Below are 20026 nucleotides of genomic sequence, written 5' to 3'. Positions count from 1 at the left end.
CTCTTCAAATAGGTAAACATTGATCTAATGTGTGGAGGACTCTGTTTCCATGTGTTACAGCAGCTGCATAACAATTTTTATCTTGGTTCTGCCACTGGAAGTAGCTGCGTCTACTTGGATAAGCTGTTTCAAACTTTCGTGACCTGTGACACAAGGATGATAATGTGTGTTCTGCTTGCCTCACATGGATGTTTTAAGAATTATGCAAAAAAAAAATTATATGTGTGAAAGCATTTAAAAAATCCAGTGAGTGTACTATAGAAATGATTGTTATCATATTCCAAAGGAAGATTATGGACTCTGTGTCTCTGAACAAGCTTCTGGGTCACCTGTGTGAAGTCCTTTGCTATTGTTGTTTAGTCAAAGTCATTTCTAACTCTTGCGACCCCATGGGCTGTATCCTGCCAGGCCCCTCTGTCTATGGGATTTCCCAGGCAAGACTAATGGAGCGGGTGCCATTTCCTTCTCCAGGGGACCTTCCTGACCCAGGAATGGAACCTGTGTCTCCTGCATTGGCAGGCATGTTCTTTATCACTAAGTCACAAGGGAAGCCCGTGAATAGTTTAGGTGGAGGCAAAAGTGGGACCATCACTACTTATCAATCTCCTCAGTTCCCTTCCCTTTTGTTTTGGGACCTTTAAACATAACCCTGTGTTAATAACCAGACACCCCCAATGAGAGAGGGCTGAGAGAAATCAAAGCTTTCTCTGCTTTCGAAGGAAAGGCTTCCTCGGGTGTAACATGGAGGATACAGGCTGTAGCAGGTAGCAGGGCTTTCAGCAGATTCTGGGGAAGGGAGTCCAGCCCCAGACTGTGCCATGGAGGGTGTGTGTGGGGTTACCCTCTACAGGATGCTCTGCACCTGGCCTCACTGTTTTCCGGGGAGTTTCTTGTTTTCTGGGTGAGCACAGTTAATTTTCTAGAAATGCTAATGCCTTGACAGAAAGCTTATTTTGTTTTGCTTTTGGAAACAGTTTTGGAAGAATGAGAAACACAGAACATTTAAACATCATTGGCATACCTAAAATTACTTTAAAATTTCTTGATAAATAAAGATATTTTATGCAACTTTATTACTAACAAAGTGATTCAGTTGAAAGGTTAAATTTAAAAGCACATTTCAGGAATTTTAGTTTTAGTTGATGGACTGAAACCTCTCTTGATTACTTCTTTTTCCTCCCAAAACCCAAGTGAGTGACAGAACAAATATAAAAATAAAATTATTATCTGTTTTATTACAGCATCAAAAAGCATGGAAATATCTAATAGGTGACAAGAAGCTTTAAGGACTTTCTACAACAGGTGAATTAGATGATATTAGACTCACCTGAAACATAACGTAGACATGACAAAGTTAATGTTGGTTCAGTGGTAAAGAACCCGCCTGCCAATGCAGGAGACATGAGAAATGTGGGTTCGATCCCTGGGTTAGAAAAATTCCCTGGAGGAGGGCATGGCAACCCACTCCAGTATTCTTGCCTAGAGAATCCCATGGACAGAGAAGCCTGGCCTGGTGTAGTCCATGGGGTTACAAAGAGTCAGATACGACTTAGCGATGGAACAACAACAACAAATGAAGATATTCCATGACAAGTGCTAACCATACGCAACAGAGGGATAAAAGTGATGTCAAAGTAAAATCTGAGGCTAAAAGAATGATAACTGGAAAAAGAAGATTTTAAAACATAGGAAGATGTATCATGTGGTCTATTGGAATACTATGACATCATATAACATTATGCATCATATAACATGGCATCTAAATATAGAAGGCAAAAGCAATCAGAAATACTTAGAGAACTGACAAAAATGCATAGCTTTCCCATAAAATAACAGATTAAATTGACAATAATAGGATCAAAGGGAATTTGCATAAAATATGACTAATAAATTTGATTGTAAGTAAATATAGTCTTCATTTCTCAAATTGAGAATTTATATTCACTTCAAATTCCTTCAAAACAGTTTCAGTAATCAATTATTTACTGAACTGTAGGAAAAAAAACAAATTTCCTAAGTAAAATCGTGGAACACAAGAATTACAAGGAGGGTATAGTTTCCAAATTCTGGATGTTTGGAAATGGAAGAACGTGCAAAAATAATTCTTATCTCAAGAGGAAATGGAAAGTAAAATTAAAGATCACTTAGTCATGAGAACTCTATGTGTCAAAACCTGTGATATATAGCTGTCTTAAATGCATTTAATAGAAAATAAATGTTGGAAGAGAATGAATAAATCATTCAAACCAAAAAGTAGGAAAATAACAGCAAAACAAATCACTCTAGGTGAAAGTAAGAAATCAATACAGATAAATGAGAGATTAATCAAATACACAATAATAACAGCAAAAAGGTAGAATCAATCAATAAAACCAAGAATTATCTTTTTTTTGAAAGACCACATCTAGTAAGCATCAGCAAGAGAGGGAGAAGGGAAAACACAGATAAACTACATAGGGAATAAGAAAGATACAAAGACAGATGTGGATTCTTTAAATAATTTTTTAAAAAAGAGAATATTGTATGTAAACCAGGACTGCCAGCAGCTCTGTAAGGACTGAGGTCTGGGAGTGTCAGGAACCAAGACTTTGGGGCACCTCAGAGGTAGGTACCAACACACATGGAAATTCTAGGGTTAATTAGCCACCAAAAATGCCCAGGGAGGCATTACAAAAATAATTGTCACCTCTCTGCTTTCTCCCATATGTCCTGGTGGTTTGCTGAGATATGTACATTGCATTTTCTTCCTTTTTTTTTTTTAAAGATTTTTCTTTTTTTTGATGTAGACAATTTAAAAGTCTTCATCAAATTTGTTACAGTACTGCTTCTGTTTTAAGCTTTGGATTTTTTGGCTGCAAGACATGTGGAATCTTAGCTCCCTGACCAGGGTTTGAACCCACACCCCTTACATTGGAGGGTGAAGTCTTAACTACTGGACCATCAGGGAAATCCCTTCATTGCATTTTCTTAATTTGAACACATGTACCCACCGTGTTGCTGCCGCTAAGTCGCTTCAGTCGTGTCCGACTCTGTGCGACCCCATAGATGGCAGCCCACCAGGCTCCCCCATCCCTGGGATCCTCCAGGCAAGAACACTGGAGTAGGTTACCATTTCCTTCTCCAGTGCATCAAAGTGAAAAGTGAAACTGAAGTTGCTCAGTCGTGTCGGACTCCTAGCGACCCCATGGACTGCAGCCTACCAGGCTCCTCCATCCATGGGATTTTCCAGGCAAGAGTACTGGAGTGGGGTGCCATTGTCTTCTCCAATACCCACCCTACTCCCAGTATTTCCACTTATTCTAGAAGCAAGGTTTTGTTTTTAATTTTTTTGTTTTTTATGCAATGAGTTATTTTTTCAGTGTTTATCTTGATTGACCACATTTGCCAACATGGTTAGTGGCATCCTCTCTCATTTGTAAAGGATTCGTTCCCTGTATTGATTCCTGGGCTGTCTTGGAAGCACTGCCAGTATGTGCAGAGTTTTGGGCCATTTGTTTCTTGGCGTTTTTCCCCCAAAGAAATAGAAGAGTCTAAGTAAAAAAATATTCTCGCCTCTACCTCCTTTCACCCTCACCCTTCAGAGGTGATTCTTAGATGCCTGGTGACTTTTCATGTCCCAAGAGAATTGTGTACATGGAATGACCATTCCAAGTTGTGCTTTAATTAATATTGAATTTATACAAAGTTATAAATCTCAAACCCAGGTCTTAAGCTTTAAGCTAAACATATGGATCTTATTCATATATTTAGTAATTTCAGTATTGGGTTTTCCTTGTGGCTCAGTGGTAAAGAATCTGTCAGCCAATGTAGGAGACATGGGTTTGATCCCTGGGTCGGGAAGATCCCCTGGAGGAGGAAATGGCAACCCACTCCAGTATTCTTGCCTGGGAAATCCCATGGACAGAGGAGCCTGGCAGGCTACAGTCCATGGGATTGCAAAGAGTTGGACACAACTTAGCGACTAAACAAGAACAACTTCAGTATAGAAAAATGGCGATCATTTTTAGTGAACTTCACTTTAGGTTCCATTAAGTCATACACTTAACAGATGAAATGCTTACACATTTATCACCAACTCATTATATAATTAGGCAAATTCCCTTAGAGTTTTCAAACTACAATACAAATGCATTGCTTAGGATTCCCTCAAACTTATTAGGCAAATTCCCAAATTGCTTAGGATCCCCTCAAACTTAACATCAAACCTAAAACAAATATTTATTCTCATTATTTTGATGATTTTTAAATTGTTCTCATGAGTGGAATATCCTTTTACTGTAAAACATTCTCTTTTTGACTATTGATGGTATAAAATAAAGCTATTGAAATGTGCATAGTTAACTTTACTGTATATGCTCACATTTATCTTCTGGTTAACCAACAGCCAGAGTGTCCAGAATTGGTTGGCTTGGTTTTGAGAGACCTTCAAGTATATCCAATAATCTAGTGGAGCATAATAACTTTTCCAAGTTTCCTAAATATTACATTAATATTCATTTTAATGCTGAAAAAGAAGTTAGTGTTCTCCACTGTCATTGGGAGGAGCAATTATTGAAAGGATGTCCCAGAATCTAAAAGTTAAGAAAATATTCCCTCTACCCAAAATGTTGAATTTAAAATCATTATAACAGTGTTGTTATAAATACTAACTTAATGAAATTTATTCTTCTGTTTGTTTTTCTGTTGAATTTGTTTGTCATTTACTAATATTTTTATGTTTCTTTCTTTTTTTAAAAGAAAATAGACATTACCAATAAAGCTGTTGCAGAAATTCTTTCAAAAGCCACAGAATATCTTCAGCCAAATCCAGGTAAAGTTAGAAAATGTCTTGAAATATTCAATTGTTCATTCACAGATTTTAATAACCGAGTTTTACTGAGCATCACAGATTTTAATAACCAATATTTACTGAGTGTATGGTTGACATGATCTAGAAACAATGTCCTCTGTGTCCAAACAATGAAATTAAGTAGTTTAAAGTTGAGTGACTAAAGGTAGTTGCAGTGTTTCTTAGCTGATGACAAGCAGGGCAGAGACTTCTGTGAACTATGGAGACATTATTTGGATGGAGTCTTGATCTTAGAGCAAGAGACTTCTGCAAGCATCCGTGTGTGCTCTGTCATGTCCGATGCTTTGCGACCCCATGAACTGTGACCCACCAGGCTCCTCTGTGCATGGGATTTCCCAGGCAAGAATACTGGAGTGGGTTGCCATTTCCTTCTCCAGGGGATCTTCCCCACCCAAGGATTGAACATGCATCTCCTGAATTGGCAGATGGATTCTTTACCACTAGTGCCTGGGAAGCCCTAAGACACTTTTCTAAGCAAAGAGATGCTTTGGAAACCCACTAAATATTTTGTCAATACTTTCTTATTCAGTTGTTTCTTTTTTTTTTTTTTTTTAATTCTGCCATCCTGTTCTAACGGTGTCAGTGATTTTGAAACTGCTTTCACTTCGTGGCTCAAATGCTGATGAAGTGAATCGGATAAACCTGAGAAACACGAGAAGATCCACTGTTACTGCAGCTTCTTGACAGGAAGTCTTTCGTTCCTAGGCACTGAAGCAGGATTCCCTTGATGAAGTTTTCCCAAGTTCTAAATTATAGAGACCAACAGAGGGCGTCCAAGCTTCGAATTCTGTGGATTTCCAAATCTGCTTTTACTTTGTATGAATTTATTATTTGTACATAATTACTGTGATTCCCTCGGCTGTAGGAATCAGCACACATCCAAACATCTGAAAATCTAGGAAATAAATCTAAAAACATACATTGGATAAAATATTCTACATTTTAACAGGATCCTTGGGTGTTCTGCAGGCACATAAAAGTTTGGGAAGCACTAGCCTAGAATACATGAAAATAAATATGTAATTATTAAAATCAGAGAAAATAAAAGTTTATCCCTTTACTGCCTAAAATTATCTCAAACATCACCTAGCCTGCAGAATAAAATCCCAGATCCTTAGCTTGGAGTTCAGTTCATAGTACCATTTTCCCCTAAGTATTTCCTGATTTGTTCTATATTAATTTCTTCTTCAGTCAAAGCAGCCTACCCTTTATCTGTTGGTTATAAACCATAAGCATTCCTTTTCTGCATCTTACACTATTTCTGAACTTTTGAGATGGGGGCATCTTTCCATCTTTATGCGGCGTATTGTTATATTTTCTTTTCTGTATACCACATAAGACTTTATTTGTATAATGACATCTTGGATTTTTTGCCTTCCAAGAACTGTGTGTGAATTCCTTGAGGGCAGAGTATGTCTTAGGTGTCTCTCTTTTTTAAAATTATGATTTGACCACCTTGAGTGGCATGGGGGATCTTAGTTCCCTGATCAGGGATTGAACCCATGCCTCCTGCAGTGGAAGCAGAGTCTTAACCACTGGTTCACCAGGGCGTCCCTGTCTTAGGTCTCTCTAAGGTCCTAGTAGTTATCATGGTGTGTCGCACAGAGCTGGGATTAGTCAACCCTCATGGCCTAGGTCAGAGAAAGGATGTAGTGGCCACCCACCATTTTCCTTGGGTCCAGAAGTGGAGCTGCACCCAAGGGACCATCAACACAGACTCCTGTTCACCATGGGAGTGTCCGTCTCCTACTGGTTCTGCTTCTTAAAATAGGAGTGTGCCGCGCAGTGCCCTGGTACCATGACACTGAAGATCATCAGTCTGGATACACTCTTGGGGGTGGGGGTGGGTGTTAACCACCAATTGGTTTGAAACACCCACCTCAGCCATTCTATTCTTGGTTTGCAGTCGGTCCCTGGGAAAATATGTCTTCCTCAGTGTCAGCGTCTTGACTCAGTGAGTTAGCTGTGGGTAGGGTAATGATAGCCTGGTTACTATAGTATTATTTGGGAGTTGACAGTGTGTGCCCTAATTTCTTTTTCTCATCATGGCCCTTAGCACCTATCCTAGTTAATAATCTAGGAAGCCATGTGAGAAACTGGGTCGCCCAGGGCCCTTCCTGTCTCAGGTCTCTGACATTGAGTCCAGGGCAACCTTGATTTCGCAGCTGCATTTGTTAAATGCTATGTACCTGTCACTCTGCCGTGCCACTTTAAGGAATTACAAATGATAATGTTTTTAAGCATACAGAGCTAAGCTAGGAATGCTGAACACTGTGTCGAAGATCCGAGGCCAGGTGAAAACTACGGGGTACCCGCAGACAGAGGGCCTGCTGGGCGACTGCATGCTGAAATACGGCAAGGAGCTCGGGGAAGGCTCCACTTTTGGTGAGTATCACCATGCCACTGGGAGAGCTGAGCATGCAGCCTTCGTCGAGTTTTGGTAATGCACAAAACCTTCATTTTAATAACCCTTATTAATTTTTCCTATTATCAAGAAATGCATGTTCAGGGCTTCCCTGGCAGTTTAGTGGTTAAGACACTGCACTTCCAACGCAGGGGCGAGGTTCTATCCCTGGTCAGGGAACTAAGATCCTGTATGCCACGTGGCATGGTCAAAAATTAAATTAATTAAAATTTAAAAAATAATACATGTTTATCGTAGGACATTTAGAAAACATAGGCAAGTAAAATAAAAGAAGATGCCAGCATCACCCATAGTTACCTCCCCAGTGATGGGCCCGGTCACGCTCTTTGTTGTTTGTTCTTTATATTAATACCTTTGGTTTATTCTTGTATTTACTCATATACAGTTTTAAAAATATTAAAGTGGGGTTATAGTACATATACCCTAATTCCCTTTTGTAATCTGCTTATTCCCACTGACTATAACACGGTCCATGTTGTTAAACAATCTTCCACAGTACTTTCCACTGTGTTTTGGGGGGGATAGTTGCTTTACAATGTTATGTTAGTTTCTGTCGTACAACAGCGTGACGCAGCCATGTGTATACATGTATCCCCTCCCTGCCCTCCCCCTCCCCCCACCCCACCCCTCTAGGGTGTCACAGAGCGCCAGGCCGAGCTCCCTGTGCTGTGCGGCAGCTTCCCACCAGCTATCAGGTTTACATGGGGTCGCGTGTCTGTGTCAGTGCTGCTCTCCCGATTCACCCCACTCTCCCTTCCTCACCACACATGCCCACATGTCCATTCTCTACGTCTGATCTCTACTCCTGCCCTGCAGGAATGGGTCATCTGGACCATTATTCTAGATTCCACATATATGCCTTAATATATGATATTTGTTTTTCTCTTTCCGATTTACTTTACTCTGTATGACAGACTCTTAGCCCATCCACATCACTAGTAATGACTCAGTTTCATTCCTTTTCATGGCTGAGTAATATTGCACACAGGCCTTTTTAAAGACTGCATAATATTCCATCTATCCATAGTTTGTTCAATGGACCCCATTTACTGGATATTTAGATTTTTTAATGTGAAAAAAATTTACACAGCGTTTATGATAGCCACTTTCCTAGATAAAGCTTTGGAAATATCCAAGATTATGTTCTTAGATGAAATTCCTAGTAATTAAGTTGCTGAGTCAAGAGGATGCTTAGTTTTCAGGTTTTTGAAGCATAATTTCAAATGACCCTCCAGAAGGGTTATACCATATTGCCACTCCTGCCAGGAGGGTATGAGAATGTTTCCCAGTTATACTAACTCTGAGAGTTATCCTGTTAGTTCCCTTTTAAATAACTGATCATCTGATTTCTAGCAAATACAACTGGTGTCTGGGCACTGTTTTAACCTCATTTTTTGGATTGTGTGTGAGGCAGGTTTTTTAGCCATGTTTGTCATCATCTTTGTGAATTTTATATTTGTGTCTTTTGCTTATTTTTATATTACAGTGTTCATTTTTTCCTTACTGTTCCGTGAACTTTTTCTTTTCTATAAATATTTATTTGGCTGCACCGGCTCTTAGTTTCAGCATGTAGGATCTTCCATCTTCGTTGTGGCATGTGGAACCTTTAGTTATGGCTTGTGGGATCTAGTTCCCTGACCAGGGACCGAACCCCGGGCCCCCTGCATTGGGAGCACAGAGTCTTAGCCAGTACACCACCAGGGAAGTCCCTATGAGCCTTTTTCAGTGGTCAGAATATTTACTCTTTGTCTGTCACATATGTTGGATGAAGTTTTGTCCCAGGTATGCATGTACCTTCTGCTGTTGTAGATAGAGATCATTTTAATGGAAAAAGATTTTTGCTTTTTATTTAGTGGGGCTCATTGATCTTCCTTTGTGGTTTATGGCTTTGGTATCATGTTTAGAAAAACATTTCCACACCTCCCCCTCCACTAGTAAACTGTGCAAATGTTTATTTATACTTCATTTTCATACATATGTTTTCTTTCCTTACCTTTAAATTTCCAAGCTCTTGAGTTCAATGGACAAATACTGTACAATAGAGTTTTAATTTTCTGTTCTGACAAATACATAGCTAGTTGCCCTAATACTTTATTGAAAAGTTCAGCCTTTCTCAGCTAACGCTTTTCTGTTATAAAACTTTATATATAATATTTTAAATTTGTTTCTGATCTTTCTCTTCTGTTTTCTGGATCTGTACCCTGCTCTGATCAAGTACCATGTTGTTTTAAAAATCATCATTTAAAAATATATTTAACTAAAATTTCCCCTAGATATTATAAAAGTTTCACAGACATACTCACCTATTTTATTTTTCCAGATGAAATTTAGAGTCCTTTTAAGTTCTCTCTACTAAAAACAAAAAAATATTAATTTTATTTTATTTTTTGCCACATTGTGTAGCTTGTAGGATCCCCAACCAGGGATTGAACCTGAGGCCCATGGTCATGAAGGCACCAAGTTCTAACTGCTGGACCGCTAGGGAATTCCACAGAAAAGCGTATTAAATTTGATTGCGATTACTTTAAATTGATAAATTGTGGGTGAATTGAATTGTTAAGTCTTCCCGGAGAATTTGGCATGTTTGCTCCTCTTGTAGTGGTAACAAGGCAAGAGATGGCAATTGAGAATTCAGATATTAGGCCATAGTAATTCATTTAGGAAACTGGGGGGAAAGTCTTTTGAAAACTTGAAAAAAAAAACACCCTCAAATGTTAATTAGTCTCAGAGGGTATCAGTGTCCTTTGGAGCAGTATAATGTGAATTTTATTTTATTTCCTGGGTGATTGGGACCAAGATGGCCTATCCCTTGTTCTGAAGGCTGACCAGTGAAGGGAACAGGAGAGGCCGCCAGGCAGGCCCTGACATTCATGGACAGTCCTGCAGTGCGTCCGGTCAGGTGACAGGGCAGGGGCTTCGATGCAAAGATAGTTTGGTCAGCTTGGTCACGACAACCCTCCTTGTGCTCAGCTACCAGAATGTGTGCACGCATGCTCAGTCGCTTCAGTCATGTCTGACTCTGTGTGACCCTATAGACTGCAGCCCGCCAGGCTTCTCTATCCATGGGATTTCCCAGACAAGAATACTGGAGTGGGTGGCCATTTCCTCCTCCAGGGGATCTTCCCCACCCAGGGATCAAACCCGAGTCTCCTGCGTCTCCTTCATTGCCAGAAGATTCTTTACCATGAGCCACCTAGAATCACCGCCTCCCCGCCCCCACCCCGAATGCCTACTTGCGTCTATTGCAGGTTAGCTGGTGCCAAATATCAGGGTTCGATCCAGCTAAAGCTGCCTGTGGCTGCTCAAGCCCAGTGTGGCTGGCCTGCACCTCACTGCAGGAGCAGATCCTGCCCACCCTGTGTGTGTGACACTGCCAGGCTTTCTTTGATCAGAAAGGGCCGGGAGCCTTAGAACCGTCTCAAGAATACAAGGAGTATTCAATACAAGGCCTCAAGAAGACCTAGAAGCCAGAAGCTGACATGAGGATTTGTTCCCTTATTTCTATTGTCATCTTTATTGGTTAATACTTAGCCTCCATGAATGAATCCTTTTCATTGTTTACAAAGAGGGATTTTGTTCTAGTTTCTAAGGAACCTTTGGTGCCAGTTCACAAAACCACCAGTTTAAAATCAAGGAGCTTTAACCCCCTCTAGTGGCGGATACGGCAAGTGCCTCAGTCTGTCTGAGCTTTGGTTTTAATTCTCTGCAGTGGAAAGTGCAGAAGCAATGAGGAAAATGTGTAAAATAGAGACTTTTTCCTTTTAACATTTTCTTTTCTCAGGGTCAAGATTCAGAGGTCCCAGACTGAGGACCTTGTTTCATATCATTGATCATCACAAACTTTGGGGAAAGAGTTAAATAAATATCACTGTTAACTTAGATTTAAAGTCTGCTAAAGAACCTTTTTTGTTTGTATTCTCTGTTGAAGGCAGTGCATTGATAGAAGTTGGTGAATCCATGAAGCTAATGGCTGAGGTGAAAGACTCTCTTGATATTAATGTAAAGCAAACTTTTATTGATCCACTTCAGTTACTACAAGACAAAGATTTAAAAGAGATTGGGGTAAGTTTTCTAGGCTATAAATCTGTCTGTTGCTACTTAATATGATGTTTATCCTGTTTAAAATCATTAGAACATTTCCATAGCGACTCAGTGAAAGCATCATCTTACTGTGGATGGTAAAATAATAACTCAGTTATGGTAACCTGGCTTACCAGGAAAGAGTCCCAGGACAGTTAGACCTTTATTCTATGTCTTATTGAAGCCAGCTAGAAGCCAAGCTCAAGATACCTATTTCTATAATCATTTTTCACATAAAAAAATGATTCCAGAACTTTGTACTGGTTTTTAGATCATCAAAATCATGCAGTACTAGTTGCATCTTTTTTTTTTAATGCCACCATCTATTACTTATTTATTGTTTTAACTTTTATGTTAAATTAGAGGATAATTACAATATTGTGATGGTTTCTTCCATCCATCAGCATGAACCGGCCACAGGTATACACATGTCCCCTCCCTCTTGAACCTCCGACCCACCTCCCTCCCCATCCCACCCCTCTAGGTTATCACAAAGCACTGGCTGGCTTTGGGTTCCCTATGTCATACAGCAAATTCCCACTGGTTATCTGTTTTACATATGGTAATGTATGTGTTTCAGTGTTACTCTCGCAAATCTTTTTTATTTCAGCTTTAAACATGTTTTATTTTATATTGAAGTATAGCCAATGTTGTGATAGTGTCAAGTAGACAGCAAAGGGACTCTGCCGTACGTATGCATGTATCCATTCTCGCCCAAACTCCCCTCCCATCCAGGCTGCGTCTTTTGATTCATTGCACTAGTGATCATTATTTTCCATTACTTCTCATGGAAATCAGTGTCTAGGAATCAGCATTTTGTGTTTAGTGTTGGTGTGAGTCTCTTAGTTGTATCTGACTCTTTGCGACCCCAAGGACTGTAACCCTCCAGGCTCCTCTGTCCATGGGATTCTCCAGGCAAGAATACTGGCGTGGGTTGCCATTCCCTTCTCCAGAGATCTTCCCAACCCAGGGACTGAACCCAAGTCTTCTACACTGCAGGCAGATTCTTTACCGTCTGAGCCACCAGGGAAGCCCAATTTTGTGTTTGGAAAATGTTAAAAATGGCCCTCCAGAGCATATCTAGGAGCTTTCAGGGACCTGTAAATAATCACACACCACTTGTTTCATGGTGTTTTGGCAGATGCGCAAAAGAAGCCTTGAGACTTCCACCCCACCAGGGACTTCTATTCTGGAGGGACAGCCTGCACTGAGACCTTCTTTGGGCACCCTCTTGAGAAGCTGCCCAGAAGAGCTAACTCCTGGGGCCTTGAGGAGTGATCTGAGTGTAGCTGGGGACCAGCTTGGAAGTTATCTGAACTTTGGGGAGATCCCCCTTTTTCTTTTTCAGACCCAGTGATTCTCCTGGTGTGGTCCCAGGACGAGCAATAGCATCATCATCTCATGTTAGAAATGCAGATTCCTGGGCCATATCCCACAGCTTCCCAGGGGAGAATCCTGGGTGCCAGTGTAGACGTTTAGAATTCACACTATGAATTCTATGGAGGAGAGGAGGTTGAACTCGGGGAGGTTGAATGAAAAATGAAAGCATCCATTCAGGAACTCCCAGAACTTTCTGCTACCCCATGCCCAGCACCTCGCTCAGCAGCTTACTCCCACTGTCCTCCTTTTTCTCTTCCATATCAGGGCATTTGGTGTCTGTTCTGCTCCCTCAGCCCAGTCCTCCACTGGGCCCCAGAGTCCTTCATCCTCATCTCCTCAGGGCCTTTGCCACATCCTTCATCCTTTCTCTAGAACCTCCCTTCTTCCCCTTTCTCTGTGTTGACTTCTGGTTAATGTTTAAACACATCAGCACAGCAGCCCTTGACTCCCAGCCTCACAGCTTGGCCCCTGCAGTCCACTCTCCACATTGCAGCCAGAGCGGTCTTCCTATGGGACAAGCACCCCAGGAGCTGCCCACTGGGAGTAAAGATCCAGCACCTTAGTCCCTAATTCCCAGTCCCTCCTTCTCTCTGTTGATTGACTGATTGGGATTGATAGCTCGCCCCTTCCTACTTGAACTCTTCGCCCAGCCTCATTGAATTATGTACAGTCCCCGTGGCACTGGGCTCTCTCTCTATTCTTTGTTGTTCTCCTTTTCCCTCTTCTCCCGGCTAAGCCATCTCACCTCACAGGTCTCAGCTCAGATGTTCTGTTCTTGGGGAAGCTCTTGTTCTCTGCTGGACTTAATCAGGTGCTCCTTGTGCTGTGAGCGTCACGGCTTCTCTGTTTCTGTTGTTTGGAGAAAGTGCTTTGGAGTAAGGAGTCAGGTTTTGTTCACTTTTGTAGTCACGATGACTAGCACAGCCTCTGTGCTCACAGATTATTATTGAACAGATGATCCTAGAGAAGAGGTATTATGAGCTGTGGGGACACCAAGATATCTTTCCCAAATGCAGAACCTTTAAACCAAACACCTCCTTTGTGGAAAGACATAATATGCTGTTTCTTCTTGTGCTGTTGTCCTTGAAGAAAGACAGGAACTTCACCGGATGACATTACTCTTCCACTCGACCTGGTTCAGTAGGGTGGCTGGATATGAATGTGGATCCTAAATAGAAAGTGGGATAAATGTTCAAAATACACATAGCCTTAAATGTTTTCCCTATGCAAAAGATAATTTTTAAGTGGTAACTCTTGTTACTCAGCTCTGGTTTGATGGAGAAACTGTATACATTCAAACCTAATACTATAGATGATCAAGACTTGTGTCCAATATTCAGTAGGCTTTTCATAGTCTCAACTATGCTTGGACCTCCTGAGTGGAAAGCCCATTCATTTAACATATGCCTGACATATCTATAAAAGGTCTTGTTGGATTTAAAGGGCTTTTACAGACATTTCATCACCCATAAGTAGCCAGGTTAAGCCTGGTTGTCCCCATTTACAACCATAGTTGTGGAGGTTTGGAGGGGTTTAGAGACTTGCCCAGAGTCACGGAACATGTAAGAGAGATGGTTCTGACTTTTGTCTCATATTTTTTTCACCCACCCATTGTGGACGTTAGAAAGCAGTGCTTCCCACTAAAAAGAATAGTGAAGCTACCCACATGCTTCAGTGGGAGAGTCTGTTTTGACTTCCACTTTCAGTATCAAATATCTGTTTCCAGGGGTTATAATCGTAAACTCCCTTGACCTGTATAGTGATCCCTTCTATAGTATTTCTGACATAAGAGCCCTCAGCTTAAACACAGACTGTAATGGGGAACTTACTACCACAGAAGGCACTGTGTTCCACGAATGGACACCTCTAATATTAGTAATTGTTTTACTTTGTTAAAGAGATCATACTTTTAGTCCTCTGTGTGTATTACATTCATCAATAGTGTTTATTCAACTTATTTTGTAATTATGTGGGAAATTTATGGAAGATCCCTAAGTATTCAAGAGGATACTAGAAATTTGTGCTTTATAATCTACTTAGTGAGGAGTTGCCAAAAGAAACATACATTTTTGGGAGTATAGTTAATTTGGTTGGAAATTACTTGGAAATGAATGGAACTTAACTGAAGGGTTCTATAGAGAACCTTGGAAAATTAATCTAAAAACTGATACTGCATCTTTATGTTCCATATAGACACTCATTCAGTTTATCTTTCATCCATCCATCCATCTACCCATTCAGTCATTCCACAAATATTCCTGGTTGACCAGCAGTGAAAATCACTGCTAATAGATGCTGAGTGCATGCAGAAGAAGTGTAAAGTGGGGTCCTGCCCCCTAGAATTTATGCTGAGAAAAAGCAGTGACTATTTTCATAGACATGCCAACAGTCTGTTTGTGTTGCGTTTGAGTGTAACAGTTCTTTGAAGGACTCCTTTGTCTCTTAGCATCACCTGAAAAAGCTGGAAGGCCGCCGCCTGGATTACGATTATAAAAAGAAGCGAGTAGGTAAGATACCAGATGAAGAAGTCAGACAAGCAGTAGAAAAATTTGAAGAGTCAAAGGAGTTGGCTGAAAGAAGCATGTTTAATTTTTTAGAAAATGATGTAAGTATTTACACCAAACAGGAGACTTTAATGTGAATGAAAACGTTGACTGTGTGAGGAGGGTCAGCATGCTGAGGAACTCGGGAGCCTTAGTTGTTACATATTTCTGGAATTTTCCGTAACCATTATCTCCTGCCTCAGAAGTAGCTTCAGACATCTAGCAAGTCCTGACTCAAATCTCAGATCTGGAGAGGGTCCTGTTTATCCTGGGATTACCTCAGAGATGTGCTCAGGTCAGCCCTGGGAAGGTGGGATTGTCTTGGGTGAAGTGCGAGGTAGACCTGCCGTTGTGATATTTGAGGCTATGCTGTTGGTGGTTTTGCAGGTGAATGGAAAGCCCAAGAATATGGTAATTTGCGGTCTTGCTAAAACTGAAATGTGCTCTGTGAGGCAGATGTTTGAGGAGGAGCAGCTTCCTTGGCTCATGGGAAGCCTCACTCATCATCCAGCTCTCCCATGCCTTTGCTTGTCACAGTGAACCTTCAGGATATAAAAGCATGGCCTGAGTTTTCCAGCTGTGCCCTTGTAGTACCTGTGAACTTTCGGATTGTGAAGGTCTTGACACAGATTCCTCAGAAATGTTAACATTCTCTTGTACCATGATTCTTGCCACTGGCTCTTATTTTATTTGTACAAGTAAAGTTAGATTTTGTGTGCATGCTCAGTCGCTCAGTCGTTTGCAGCTCTTTGCCGCCCACGGACCGTAGCCCACCAGGCTCCTCCGTCCATGGGATTTCCCGGGCAAGAATACTGGAGTGGGTGGCCATTCCCTTCTCCAAGGGATCTTCCTGACCCCGAGATCGAACCCACGTCTCCTGTGTCTCCTGCATTGCAGGCACATACTTTTCCACCTGGGAAGCCCAGGTAGAAATGAAACTAAACAGGTGGTAACCCCCAAGTGGACACCACGAAGGTTGAGAGCCACTCTTCTTTGCCTTGGCAATGAGAGGTCATTTGGCATTTTTCAAGAACACTTGGCCACCTGCCTCCCTCTGGAGTTCCTGCCCAAGCCTGGCCTTGGTGAGGCCATGAGCCACCTCAGCCCAGCATTGCTTTGGACCTATTTGTTGAACACTCCAACCTGTTGGAACAAGTCAGAGGATTTATATATCTGCAAAACTATGTTATACTTACAATACTTTATTAAAAGGTACATTGAAGTCTTGTATCTTTTGAGTCAAGTCAAGCCAGGTGTCCTGAGCACCTTTTATCTGCCATGGTGATGTCAAGGGAAGATTATGTTCAATGTTGACAAGACATTAATCTTGGAGGAAACAATTTGAAATTCCCATGTCCATTAGACCCCAGTGCCGAGAAACACATTCTATTATGTTTCTCCTTTTAAATATTTTATCAGATTTGTTTTCTTTTTTACACTTTATAAAAAATTAGAAGCGGTATAACAGTTTTCCCTTGTTGTTTGTTTTCCCTTAAAAATACAAATTTCCTTGAAATTATCCCCAAACCATAGGCCATTTGGTTTAGTTTTGTCTTGGGTTGCCATATTGATTCAAAAATGAAGTATTTAGAGAGTGTTTTGAGAGGCATCAGATACATGTATTCCTTATTGAGCTGCAGTAAAGATTGCCCCTCCTGCCCTGTGCCCTTTAGAGATGGATTTAAACTCTGAGGCAAACATGCTATCTAACCCACGTGCTTTGTCGTGACCTTCATTCACGATCTGTGAAGCTATTGCAAGGTACTCCATTAGGGAGGCCTGAATCAGTTTCTCTACCCATGGTGGTTGACCCAAGAGACCTCAGTTTTCCTTCTAGTATCAATCAAAATCAGAAATAATCCCTTCCTTATAAAAGCTCAGTCATTTGTCCATTTGTTGACAGGGACACTATTCTGCTTGTCTCAAATGAGTTGACCCCTTTCCATGCTACTCTGGGAGAAGGCTAGTTTGTAACTCAGGCCTCACAGAGGCATGAATTTCAGGGTTCCCCCTAAAGTTTCCTTTAGCAGGTAAAGGTGGGGTGGTTTCTTTCAGCTCTGAGGAGCATGGTCTGCTCCCTCGTTTTAGGAACGACACCTTGACATCGCCATGGAAATTGACCATTGAGATGGCAAGAGATCAAAATAAGGAAAGGGTGAAGGCCTTTGCAGGCTTCCTTGGTACTAGATTCCTTCTCTTTCTCGTCCCACCTTTCCTTGTGCTGTTTTTAGCCACAGTGGTCCTTACCCATCTGTGCTGTGGTTGCTGATTCTCGAGATAATGACAGTGCTAAGGAGACTGATGGCGCTGGTGACAGTGACGAGAGCTTCCATTTACGAAGTGACTCATGAGAGGGAGGCTGCTCTTAACTTTGCCCCTCCCAGGTTTAGAGTTGAGAAGACTCACAAGTTATTGTGGAAGCTCCGGAAGACTGCCTTCATCCTCTTCTTGTGGCAACCGCAGTTAGACCCAGAAAGGGACAGCCTTGTCTTTTTCCACGACAGTGTCTGGCCACATCCAGGTGGTCTGGCAGTCTTGTTGAGGAGGAAAGGCCTGGAAAATATTCTCCAGTTCCCTTTGAGTCTCTGGCCAACGGGCCATTTGTAGGGGTTTCCAGGTGAGGTTGCTTATCTGTCTTCTCCATCTACATTTTCCCCACTGAGAGGCAGGGGGCAGGCATACAAGGACGGCAAACCAGCCCCTTGCCTGGAGGACAGGACCGTCTGGAAAATCATGGGGGCAGCTTGAGCCTGTGCCCACGTGGGGCTCCAGCTGCCTCCCCCAGGCCTGGTCTAGCCTGTAGAGCCACCCTCGGGGAGTGGGTGGGCCGAGCAGAAAAGTCACTTCACAAACCCACTCTCTTCAAGAAAACAGACCTCCTGGGCCAAGACCCTCTTGCCTTTCCAGTGCAGGGTCCATTTGCCCTGATCTCATCAATCAAACAGACCTCCTCCTCCTCCTCCTCCTCCTCCTCCTCCTCCTCCTCCTCTGGTGTGGAAGGAAGGAAGGGGTGGTGAGAAGGACCTGAGTGGTTCACACCAACACTCCTAAGGGTGGCATCTGTTTTCCTGCCTATTGGGGGCAGAGTTGGGAATGTGAGAATCAGAGAAGAGTCCCCTTTGGCCCCCCACTGTTGTCCCTGGGGGACTTGTCAGTAAGAGTGGGGCCGGAGGCCTCAAGCATTACTTCACCTCTGGCTGGGGGCCGAGCAGCTTCCTTATTCTACACGCAGGTGCAAGCGGGAGGCGTTTGGGGCCCCGAGCTTTCGCAGGAGCCCAGAGGGGCAGGTCTAGGATGGTTCCTTTGCTGGGTCAGACTGGGACTGCCAGTGCCCTCAGAGGCACCCAGAGCAGCGCCCCCTAGGAGAAGGGCCCTTGCACCCCTGGCAGCGAGCTCTGAGGCTGGGGGTACAGGGTATTCAGAAGTTGGTTCCCAGTCTCCACTGCCACTTTTTTTTCAATTATTTTTATGTATTTGGCTGCACCGGGTCTTAGTTATGGCGCTCAGAGTGTTTAGTGGAGGCATGTGAACTCTTAGTTGTGGTACGTGGGATCTAGTTCCCCGGCCGGGGATGGAACCCAGGCCCCTGCACTGGGAGTGGGGAGTCTTAGCCACTGGACCACCAGGGAAGTCCCCCCCCTGCCATTTTCTTGGGAATGCTGAATCACCCCAAGACCTGTTAACATGCTCCTCTTCTGTCTTTGCAGAGAGGTTTATTCCTCATGACTTGACATAATGGAATGTAGGTCTTTGACTTTGGCAAGAGGCAGAAATACCACACAGAAGATGCCATTTCCCCAGCTCCATGAAGGCAGGCATCTGCAGCATTCTCTATGCTCTCTTGATACAAACGCCCAGCCTGGGAACCCTCCCTCTGTCCATGGGCTCCCAGGACAAGTGGACTGACTAGATTCCAGATTCCTGGGTGCTTTGATCTAGAGTGGAGTTTCCCAAAATTTATTCCACAGGATGTAGTTTGTGTTTTGTCAATAATGTCTCCATGGTCAAATAAGTTTGGGAAACCCTGGGTTAACCAAAACTAAACAGGTTTTCTTTATCACGAGGCTTTTCAGACTCATTATATGAATATATGAAAAATTAATCTCTAAGAGAGTCCTAAGAGAGAATACACAAGGCAGTTTCTCAAAGTTATTTGATCATAGAACTCTTCCATACCACTATTATTACTGTTGAATGAATGAGTGTGTGCTCAGTCGTGTCTGGCTTTTTGCGACCCTTTCCTGCAAGGCTCCTCTATCCATGGGATTTTCCACGCAAGAATACTGAGGTGGGTTGACATTTCCTCCTCCAGGGGATCTTCCTGACTCAGGAATCGAACCTGAGTCCCTTGAGTCTCCTGTGTCTCATGTATGGCAGGCGGTTTCTTTACCTGCTAAGCCATTAGGGAATTTATAACTGTTATTTTATTGACATATCAAGGGACCTGTGATATATGGAAGAAGACGTCTAGGAAGTTTTGCCCTAGTAGAAAGAAAGCACATCCAACAAAGAGTGAAAGACCTGTTATATGGTCTTGGTTTTGCGTCTGCTTAGTCACATGCCCCTAGAAAGTGACTTTTGGGACTTCCCTGGTGGTCCAGTGGTTAAGACTTTACCTTCCAATGCAGATGGTGCAGGTTCAATCCCTGGTCAGGGAACTGGGATCCTATATGCCTTGTGGCTACAAAACAAACAAACAAAAAGACCCATAAAACAGAAGCAATATTTTAACAAATTCAATAAAGATTT

The 20026-nt window shown here is 42.3% G+C and overlaps 1 protein-coding gene across 3 annotated transcripts in view; it reads left to right on the top strand.

Moving 5' to 3' along the window:
- The window catches only part of SH3GL3 (SH3 domain containing GRB2 like 3, endophilin A3), a 104467-nt gene that overhangs the window by 52994 nt on the left and 31447 nt on the right, over positions 1–20026 (top strand). The window contains exons 3-6 of one of the 3 annotated variants that reach the window (XM_055556208.1): positions 4738–4810; positions 7091–7234; positions 11203–11336; positions 15181–15339. In XM_055556208.1, the coding sequence (XP_055412183.1) occupies positions 4738–4810; positions 7091–7234; positions 11203–11336; positions 15181–15339 (510 nt within the window). The remainder of the gene's footprint in view (positions 1–4737; positions 4811–7090; positions 7235–11202; positions 11337–15180; positions 15340–20026) is intronic. The other 2 variants (XM_055556210.1, XM_055556209.1) reach the window with 2 other exon arrangements.

The sequence above is a fragment of the Bubalus kerabau genome, chromosome 19 (assembly GCF_029407905.1).
Source record: "Bubalus kerabau isolate K-KA32 ecotype Philippines breed swamp buffalo chromosome 19, PCC_UOA_SB_1v2, whole genome shotgun sequence".
Classification (NCBI taxonomy): Eukaryota; Metazoa; Chordata; class Mammalia; order Artiodactyla; family Bovidae; genus Bubalus; species Bubalus kerabau.
Note: the sequence above shows the minus strand (reverse complement) of the source record. Positions and strands in the feature narration are given on the sequence as shown.